The sequence below is a fragment of the Micromys minutus genome (assembly GCF_963924665.1).
Source record: "Micromys minutus genome assembly, chromosome: 32".
Classification (NCBI taxonomy): Eukaryota; Metazoa; Chordata; class Mammalia; order Rodentia; family Muridae; genus Micromys; species Micromys minutus.
In genome coordinates, this window is record NC_137967.1 from 6,146,450 (window position 1) to 6,156,527 (window position 10,078).

The 10,078-nt window shown below is 46.8% G+C and overlaps 1 protein-coding gene across 1 annotated transcript; it reads left to right on the top strand.

Annotated features, from left to right (window-relative positions):
- Window positions 1-4,142: 4,142 nt before the first annotated feature.
- LOC308413854 (myeloid cell surface antigen CD33-like) lies at window positions 4,143-8,221 on the top strand (the record flags this gene model as incomplete). Its single annotated transcript, XM_080908971.1, is given in 8 exon segments — window positions 4,143-4,179; window positions 4,255-4,635; window positions 4,928-5,206; window positions 6,432-6,525; window positions 6,794-6,880; window positions 7,196-7,266; window positions 7,706-7,812; window positions 7,816-8,221. Coding segments are annotated over 8 exon segments (1,149 nt in total). The 3' UTR covers window positions 7,909-8,221.
- Between the last annotated feature and the right edge of the window lie 1,857 nt (window positions 8,222-10,078).

Sequence of the window (10,078 nt, forward strand, 5' to 3'; positions counted from 1 at the left end):
GCGTTGGTCACGATGTTTCGTCACAGCAATAGTAACCCTATTAGTAGTAAGAATTAGCGGTAAGATAGATGCCATCAGAAGCCGTTCACTGAAAACCTCCCCAGGTGGCGTTGGTCACTATGTTTCGTCACAGCAATAGTAACCCTATTAGTAGTATTAGCGGTAAGATAGATGCCATCAGAAGCTGTTCACTGAAAAGTGAATTCACTTCAGAGACCCTGTCTACCGTTGCTGGATGCCTTTCTCCATGTCCCACTGTGACTCTCCTATTTTCTCTTCATGCAGGGCCTACAGGCTCTTCCGAGAGGCCGTGGCCTCAGAATCAGATCAGAGCATATATTACATGTATATTACATGTCCCGCCCCCCACCTAGCACTCAGAGATCCAGACCTGCTGAAGAGATGTCAGGAGCTTCATTCTCATCCTGCCCACCTCGTTCTCTCTGAATGCCCATGCTCAGAGATCTCACATCCCGTAGGCAATGGTTACAGACTGCTGTATGTAAATATCTCACTGGGGGTGGGGTGGGATTTTTCAACATTGAAGTCAAAGACATAGGATCAAGTGTGTGCTCTTCCATTTTCCTAACATTGTGACATCAGGAAAGGCATCGTCCCCTCTATGTCTTGTTTTCCTCCTGTCTTAGTCAAGGTTTCTATTCCTGCACAAAACATCATGACCGAGAAGCAAGTTGGGGAAGAAAAGGTTTATTCAGCTTATACCTTCATATTGCTGTTCATCACCAAAGGAAGTCAGAACTGGAACTCAAGCAGGTCAGGAAGCAGGAGCTGATGCAGAGGCCATGGAGGGATGTCACTTACTGGCTTGCTTCCCCTGGCTTGCTCAGCCTGCTTTCTTATAGAACCCAGGTCCACCAGCCCAGGGATGGCTCCACCCACAATGGGCTGGGCCAGGGATGGCTCCACCCACAATGGGCTGGGCCCTCCCCCCTTGATCACTAGTTGAGAAAATGCCTTACAGCTGGATCTCATGGAGGCATTTCCTCAACTGAGGCTCCTTTTTCTGTGATAACTCCAGCTTGTGTCAAGTTGACACAAAACCAGCCAGTCCACCTCCTCTCTACAATGAATGTCAAGGTTCCTACATCTCAGTGTTTCAATGAGAGTGAACAAAGGCATCAGCAGGAATCCTGGTGAGGGGAGAGGATAGTTACGCTGATTCTTCCTGCTTGGAGAACTGGGTCCACAGGCTCTGTGTGATCTCCGTATATCTGGTACCACCCCCGCTTCAGCCTCACTCCCTGCTTGAAACGCTGTAGAAAACCCTTTCCTGCCCTGACTTGCATCCAGCATCCTCTCTCTTCGCTCAGAGACTTCCCTTCTTCAATCCACAAAATGGCAACATAGGAATGAGAGGAGTTTGTACATCTTGAGAGCCGACCCCAGTGAAGATGCCTCCCCAACCTGTACCCCCCAAAATGATAACTGAAGACCTTTTCAACGTTGCCATCTAAGCTCGTCTGTTCTTTTTATCAAGGTCCAGATGGCGAATGTGTCAGGCTTTGAAACTGTCCTTGCCTGGCTGCAGCTGAGGTAGCTGACCGAGTGACTGAAGGGTGACAGACTCAACAGGTGACCGAGGAAAGGATGAAGAGGTGACTGATGGGCGACAGGAACAAGTGACTGATAAGAGACAAGATGAACAGGTGACTAAGGGGTGACAAAATCAGACCAGCCCCAGTCTGGAGACCAGGCTAGTTTATGGTGAACTTCGATCCTGTTTCCTTGTCATTTGGTCCCCATGTATCCTTACAGAGTCTGACACAGTCCAGCACACCCAGTAGGGGACTGAGGTCCACAGATTCTGTCATGGAAAGAGCACATGTGACAGGGCTGTAAACCTTCCTAGGCCCTGTGCACAGGGTGGCAGATGCTTCTCTGTTGACCCAACCTTTCCCTTCTCACTCTCCTTCCATCTGCACACAACCATCTCATAGACATCCTTGACTCTGTGGGTTTTGCCTTGCGTGGTCTAGGGCAGACTGTGGGGGCAGCTTCCCTGTGGGAGCACATGGCACCCTCTGAGTGATGCCTGGTGCCAGTCTCCTCGGGCTGCAGCAACAGATGACCACACAGGCATAGATTAGATCACAGGTTTGGTTTCTCAGTTGAAAACCCCAGATCACGGTGTGCTCAGGGCAGTTTCCTTCCATTTCCTGTCCTGTGTCCTCACATGGTTCATCGGGCATGTGACTCTTTTAATAAGGACACTGGCGTTTTATATTAGAGCCATGCCAATGACCTCATTTAACTGAATTAACATCTTTTCTAATGCCCTGTTCCAGATACAGTCACATTCTGACAGATTGGAGGCTGAGACTTCAGCACATGAACGTGGACAGGATCCAATTCATCCAAGGATGCTCCAAGACTGCACACACCTGACTGTACACACAGTGGCCTTGCTCTTTCCCCAAGAAGGGATATATAAAGTAGGGAAGCCAGCCCACGCCAGCAGTATGTAAACCTTGTTCTTGTGAGGCCTCTGGGGAAACTACTGATAACCCCTCAATCTGTCTCCCAGAACCTGACCCAGATGGAGCATCTCCGTTCCTAGAGCTGTTGCTGGGGATTCTTCTGCACCACACCTTGGTTTTCTGATTCGAATATAGAAGGTTCGCAGGGAACGGCCAGTCAGACCTCCTCCCCTATGCTCTCTGATACTTGGCAAAGAGATTCACGAGAGACCAGCAGCCTTTCCCCTTTGTGTCTGTACCAACCTGTTTTCCCTCCAGGTAGTAATTTTTAAAAAAAATATTATTTATTTAATATATAAGAGTTCACTGTAGCTGTCTTCAGACACACCAGAAGAGGGCATCAGATCCCATTACAGATGGTTGTGAGACACCATGTGGTTGCTGGGAATTGAACTCAGGACCTCTGGAAGAGCAGTCATGCTCTTGACCACTGAGTCATCTCTCCAGCCTGGGAACAATTTTTTAAGTACTGTTTGTGCTTAGAGCAGGTCAAGTTTCACCTCCCAATGGCCAAGAATGTAAATATATGGGATGACATGGAAGGGGAACATTCTTAGTCAAACAACGCCCCCTTATGGTGTTTTATCGCAGAAGCAGAAACCTTAAGACAGGGACTATAATCTACCTGCTTAACCATGAGTCCCAGAAGAGACACAGAGAATATATCTGTCTCTGAAAATCTAGAGACTCTCTCCAATGTCTTCTGGTGCTTTTCCACTTGCTGCTCTGTATAACCTGCTCTGTGTGGCCCACACCAGGGACAACCAAGGAAAGGAAGTAAGTGCCTTAGGAAGGGCAACCAAGGGTAGGGGCACATTTTACAAAGCCATTGGAGTCTGGTCCTCCTGTTCTACCCACTTGTTCCTGAAAACGCACTTGCTTGATACACAGGGAATAGTCAAGGTTCCCATCAGTTACGTCATCACTCCCTGGGGCAGCCGGGGTCTCTCCTTGTCCCACCTAGAAATTCTCAGACTTTCAGCTTTCCAGCCAAGAGGAGCGTCTCATGATGTGCTTCTGCCACATTCATTCATTCATTCATTCATTCATTCATTCATTCATCTCTGCATACTTCACCCTAGGGGACATTCATTATTTCTTTGCAGTGTCAGGAGTCAAGATGCCATCTGGTGGTGCCCAAGCTGGTAACAGTTGAGGAGGGCCTACGTGTCCATGTGCCCTGAAGTGTCTCGTTCCTTATTTCTTATTCCTCGAGGTTCCTCTGTTCAAGGGTTTCCCCTTAAACCCTGCTTCTGCCAGACTGACTTTGGAGAGCATTTGGGAGCTGCGGGTTTTCAGACAGCATCTAACGTTCTGCTGGTGACGGGGGAATGGGAAGAAGCCACGGAGAGGAGACAGGAGCAGGGGGATGGGCTCTTCTCGATGAGTGTAGCCAGCATGTAGAAAATGGAAGTGCTTAGTCTTTGAGTTCTGTCGCAGCTCTAACAAACATATGGGTGGGAAGTTCCTTCTCTGTGGTCAGTTGCTCTCTGCCCGATTGCATTACTGGGGTTCCAGTAAGATTTTTTTTTTTTGGTGTCCTGTGACACCAAAGTCTGCAACTCTCACCCATGACAGGAAGTTTTAACCACCCAACCCTTCTTCCCCTTTTACTTGTAGGAACCTGGGATCATTTGCTGGGCTATGCTGTGGCCACCGCTGCTGCTCTTGCTGTGTGCAGGTGAGTGGGGGCCGGGGGCTGGGACGTTGGTAAGACAGGACCAAGGTACCTCTCATTTCTTTCATTTCTTTGCAGACTCCCTGGCTGAGGATTTGAAATTCCAGCTGGTGGCACCCAAGTCGGTGACAGTCGAGGAGGGCTTGTGTGTCTATGTACCCTGCAGTGTTTTCTATCCCTCCATCGGGCCCGATTTGGGACCTGTCTTTGGCTTCTGGCTCCAGAAAGGGACCAGTCTCCAGGAAGACTCTCCGGTGGCCACAAATGATCCTAATCAACCAGTGCAGAAGGCAACACAGGACCGATTCCAACTCCTTGGTGACCCACAGAAACATGACTGCTCCATGCTCATCAGAGACGCACAGAGAAAAGACACAGGAGTGTACTTCTTCAGAGTGGTTAGGAAACCTTTTGTGAGATATTCTTACAAAGAAAGCCAGCTGTCACTGCATGTGACCCGTAAGCAATGAAGTCACCCGATGTCTTAAGAGGCCACAAAGCACTGTGTGTGTGTGTGTGTGTGTGTGTGTGTGTGTGTGTGTGTGTGCGTGTAAGACTTGTACCTCATTCTCAGTAGAGCCTATGAAACAGTTGCTGGACTGTGTGAGGGAAGATGGTTATCCTGAGGCAAGTCGCTATCCAGGGAGCTTTTGAGTGTCTCTACCACAGCTTATGTCTTTCCTTCCGTCCTTCTCTCCCTCCCTTCCTCCCTCCCTTCTCATCTTCCATTCTCCCTCCGTTCCTCTCTTAGCTCTATCACGGACTCCTGACATCATAATTCCGGGGACCCTGGAGGTTGACCATCCTAGCAATCTGCTGTGCTCTGTGCCCTGGGCCTGTGAGCAGGGGACACCCCCCACCTTCTCCTGGAAGTCAGCTGCCTTTACCTCCTTGAGCTCCAGAACCACAAACTCCTCAGTGCTGACCCTCACACCTCAGCCCCAGGATCATGGTACCAAACTCACCTGTCGGGTGACCTTCTCTGGAGCAGGTGTCACAGTAGAAAAGACCATCCAGCTCAATGTCACTTGTGAGTGTCGGATCAGGGAGCTCTGAGTATAAAGCAGGGGTTCCTGGTAGTTGGTGTCTTGGTGGCCTGGCTATTTGTGGGTCTGGATACACACAAGTCCTGTTTTTTCTATGATGATCTGACTAGTAATGTACTATAATCTTTACAGTATCAACTCCATCAGTATATAATCTATACAGTAGCAACTCCATCAGTATATAATCTATACAGTATTAACTCTATCAGTATATAATCTATACAGTATTAACTCCATCAGTATATAATCTATACAGTATTAACTCTATCAGTATATAATCTATACAGTATTAACTCCATCAGTATATAATCTATACAGTACTAACTCCGTCAGTATATAATCTATACAGTATTAACTCCATCAGTATATAATTTATACAGTACTAACCCCGTCAGTATATAATCTATACAGTAGTAACTCCGTCAGTATATAAGCTATACAGTATTAACTCTATCAGTATATAATCTATACAGTATTAACTCCATCTGTATATAGTCTATACAGTACTGTATAATCTGTACAGTACTAACTCCATCAGTATATAATTTATACAGTACTAACCCCATCAGTATATAATCTATACAGTACTAACTCCGTCAGTATATAAGCTATACAGTATTAACTCTATCAGTATATAATCTATACAGTATTAACTCCATCTGTATATAGTCTATACAGTACTGTATAATCTGTACAGTACTAACTCCATCAGTATATAATTTATACAGTACTAACCCCGTCAGTATATAATCTATACAGTACTAACTCCGTCAGTATATAAGCTATACAGTATTAACTCCATCTGTATATAGTCTATACAGTACTGTATAATCTGTACAGTACTAACTCCATCAGTATATAATTTATACAGTACTAACCCCGTCAGTATATAATCTATACAGTACTAACTCCGTCAGTATATAAGCTATACAGTATTAACTCCATCTGTATATAGTCTATACAGTACTGTATAATCTGTACAGTACTAACTCCTTGTGAGGTGGGCTGTGAGAGACCAGACTATTCTGTCTGCTGGGAAGCTGGCTTATCACCCATATGTCATCAAGGAAGTTTCCTTATTCAGTGGGTTTTGTTTTCAAATCCTCGTTGCTGTCAGCGGAGACACCAAATATCCAAGTCCAACTGAGAGCGGAAGGGCTCGGGCTGTGGTTTTCGGGTGAGCCCAGCCCAGTGCACGTGTTTCTACAGGGAAATCAAGCCAGACGAGAGAGGTGGTCCTGGTGGCTCTGGGAGAGGCAGCGGTCAAGGTCTTTATTCTCGGGTTCTGTCTCGCATTTCTCATGTGAGTACTGCCCCTGGAGTCTCAAAGGGGACAGCGGGAATGGGAGATGTGACAGGATCTGCACAGAGCAAATGAGGGGAGGGTGTGTGAGCAGGGGACAATGGCTAGATGTCTACGCTCAGCTCTGCTGCACACAGTGACCGTCTCATTTCATCCAAGAGGCGGTGGTGGCTGGTCATGTCTGTGTCATTTCTGGCCAGGGCGCAGTGAAGGGCACTGTTTTACACAACCCCTCAAGTGCCCACACTTCAGTCCTTGGTTTCCTCAGTGTGATGTCCCGAAGAAGGAAGACAACGAAGCTGTCGGTGCGCATGGACTATGAAAATCCCATCAAGGTTAGTCACACGGGGCCCATGTATTCCATGCCTCCTTCATGTCTTCCATAGGAGAGCTGTATTGTGTCCCGGCTCAGCCATCCAGAGCCACCCGGAGCTCACCTTCCTCCTGGTATCATCTCTGCAAAGCAGTGTGCATTTCTTTTGGTCTTTCCGCTCCTCGCTCCATGAGACACCACCTAGCCTCTCTTCCCCGGGGGCTTCAATCCACCTTTACTCATTTCTCCACACTGACCCTTGTTCGTCTTCTTCCCCACCCACTTTCTATGGAGTGTGCTTTATTTCACTCTCCTGGTAAACACCTTCAGAGTCAGAAATGTTGCAGCAAGATGGAGGCAAAAAGCGACCACATTTTATAATCATGGCCCATCTCCAACAGCATCTGATGTGGCTCCAGGATGTCCAGGTGGCTGGCACCTCATGCCCCGTCCTAACAGCACTACCACAGCGCCTCCACCACATGGAGACCCACATGTAGAAAGTGGGCCTCAGGGAAACTGCTGTTCTTTAGTCTCTCTCTGGTTCACCTACACGGCAGTCATGGTATCAGTTATATTTTTGTTTTCCCAATCTCTTGATCATCTGAGCCGGCGTCTCATCTCTACGATGCTGCCCTTCTGTGGACCCAGTGCTTGGTGCCCATGGTGATTGAGGCGCATCTGGGGTGAAGCGGAGAGCAGGAGATGGGTGAGCTTGCGAAGGACCCCGTCTTCACCCGTGAAGACTTACTGATGGCTTCAGAATCATTTGTGGACCAGGCGCCTTATTATAATGCTGTGCACGCATCTTTTCTGTCTCCCTGAGCCTCCTCCCTGTGCCCTGTCACGACCCCTGTCTTTCCTCTCCACACAGGCTCATCAGCAGGACTCCAAGGCACACAGCAACCCTGAGAATCCACGACCCCTGCAGAAGGGCTCACCTTACGAACAGAGCAGCATCTGAACCATGGGGGTGAAGCCTCAGGAGTACGCAGAGATCTAAGGTCACCAAGCTTTGCTATCGGGTGAAGCGCCTGTGTCCTCAATGGCTCCCCAGAGATCATTTCTAGCCCCCTCTGGTCCCAACAGACAGTGGGTTACTCTTCTGTGTGTGAGTCTCACACTCTGTTGTCGACAGACTTCGCAATAAGAGACCTGGGGCCGAGTCTTCTTCATTTACATCATCAGAGATGGTTCCCTCTATTTTTGGTTTTCATACTCAGTATAATGGTTCGTACCTTACCTCTCTTTCTCCTTCTCCCTCTCCACGTCTTGCATGTAGATGAGTGTACACATGCGTGTGCCAATGCTCTTGTCCATGAGTACATGTATGAAGGCCAGAGGTCAAAATTCAGCACCTTCTTCTATTGTTCTCTTCATCATCACCACCATCATCATTGTTTTGACGTGGGGTATGATGGTTTAAATAAAACTGGCCCCCATTGAGCACAATTGGGAGGCGTGGCTTTGTTAAAATGGGTGTGGCCTAGTTGGAAGAAGTGTTCCACTGGAGGTGAGCTTTGGGGTTTCAGATTTTCAAGCCAGGCCCAGAGTCACTGTTTCCTGATGCCTGTCAATCCAGATAAAGAACTCTGAGCTACCCACCTGCCTAGCACCATGTCTGTCTACATACTTCCCACCATGACAATTATGGATTAAACCTCTGATCCTACAAACCATCTCTGATTAAATGTTTTCCTTTATAAGAGTTGCTGCTGTCACATTGTATCCTACACAGCAATAGAACCCTAACTAAAGCCAGGCTCTCCCCTTGAACCTGAAGCTTGCTATTCATGTGAGACTGGCTGGCTCTGGGGTCCCTGTTCTGTGGTTCATTAAGTACTGGGGACTTAACTCTTCTTACTCTGTGCTAAAAGCTCAACTCTTTTATTACGATTCTGTGCTTCACTTAGTGCTAAGGAAACTTAACTCTATTTCTCTGTTATTTACTTTATAATTCTCTGTGCTTGATTTACTGCTAGAAAACTTAACTCTCCATTCTAAGAAGGACCGAAGCATCCACACTTTGGTCTTCCTTCTTCTTCTTGAGTTTCATATGGCCTGTGAATTGTTTCTTGGGTATTCTAAGCTTTTGGGCTAATATTCACTTATCAGTGAGTGCATATGGGAGGAAATAGAGAGACAAAGAGTGGAGCAGGGAGTGAAGAAAAGGTCATTCAGAGACTGTCCCACCTGGGGATCCATCCCATATGCAGCCACCACACCCAGTCATTATTGCTGATGCCAAGAAGTGCTTGCTGACAGGGGCCTGATATGGATGTCTCCTGAGAGGCTCTGCCAGAGCCATACTGATACAGATAAGGATGCTTGCTGCTAACCATCAGTCTGAGCATGGGGACCCCAATGAAGCAGCTAGAGAAAGGACTGAAGGAGATGAAGGGATTTTTAACCCCATAGGAAGAAAAACAATATTAACCAACCAAAGCCCCCTCAGAGCTCTCAAGGACTAAAACACCAACCAATGAGTACACATGGAAGGACTTATGACTTTAGCAACATATGTTAAAAAAAAAGATGGCATTGTCTGGCATCAATAGGAGGAGAAGCCCTTGGTCCTTTGAAGGCTCATTTCCCCAGTGTAGGGGAATGTCAGGGTGATGAGGTGGGAGTGGGTGGGTGTGAGTGAGAGCATCTTCATAGGAGCAGGAGGAGGGGGAGAAGGATGGAAGAGGGGGGAAAGAGGATAACATACAAAATGTAAATGCATAAAATATCCAATAAAATATTTTAAAAAGTTAACTCTCACTTTATAATTCTCTGTCATAACTATAAGTTATTCTGACACCAAAAACTACAAGTCTCTGGTGAATTAACACTCTATTGTTAAACAGCGGGAGATTAAGTAAAGAATTATTAGGGCACCTTTCTCTCTTGCCCAGAAGCTTCACCTGTCATTGGCCAGGTAAGAGTGAGACTTGAAATAATAAAACCTTTATTGAACCAGAAGAAGAGAGTCACACTAGCAACAGGAAAATCTTTTACCCAAGCAAATATGCACAATTGCACATACATTCATACCCACATTCACACACATACTCATTATCTCCTACTTATGTGTTGGGCCCAGCAATCTGTCTCATCACCTTACATATTTACACACTCATACTTACATATGAAGACATGCATTTCATATATATGCAAAGAGCAAAAGTCCCCATGAGCAGGTTTTATTGAGTTAGAGCAAAAAGAAATGACTCATTCTGGATGAAAATTAAGTTC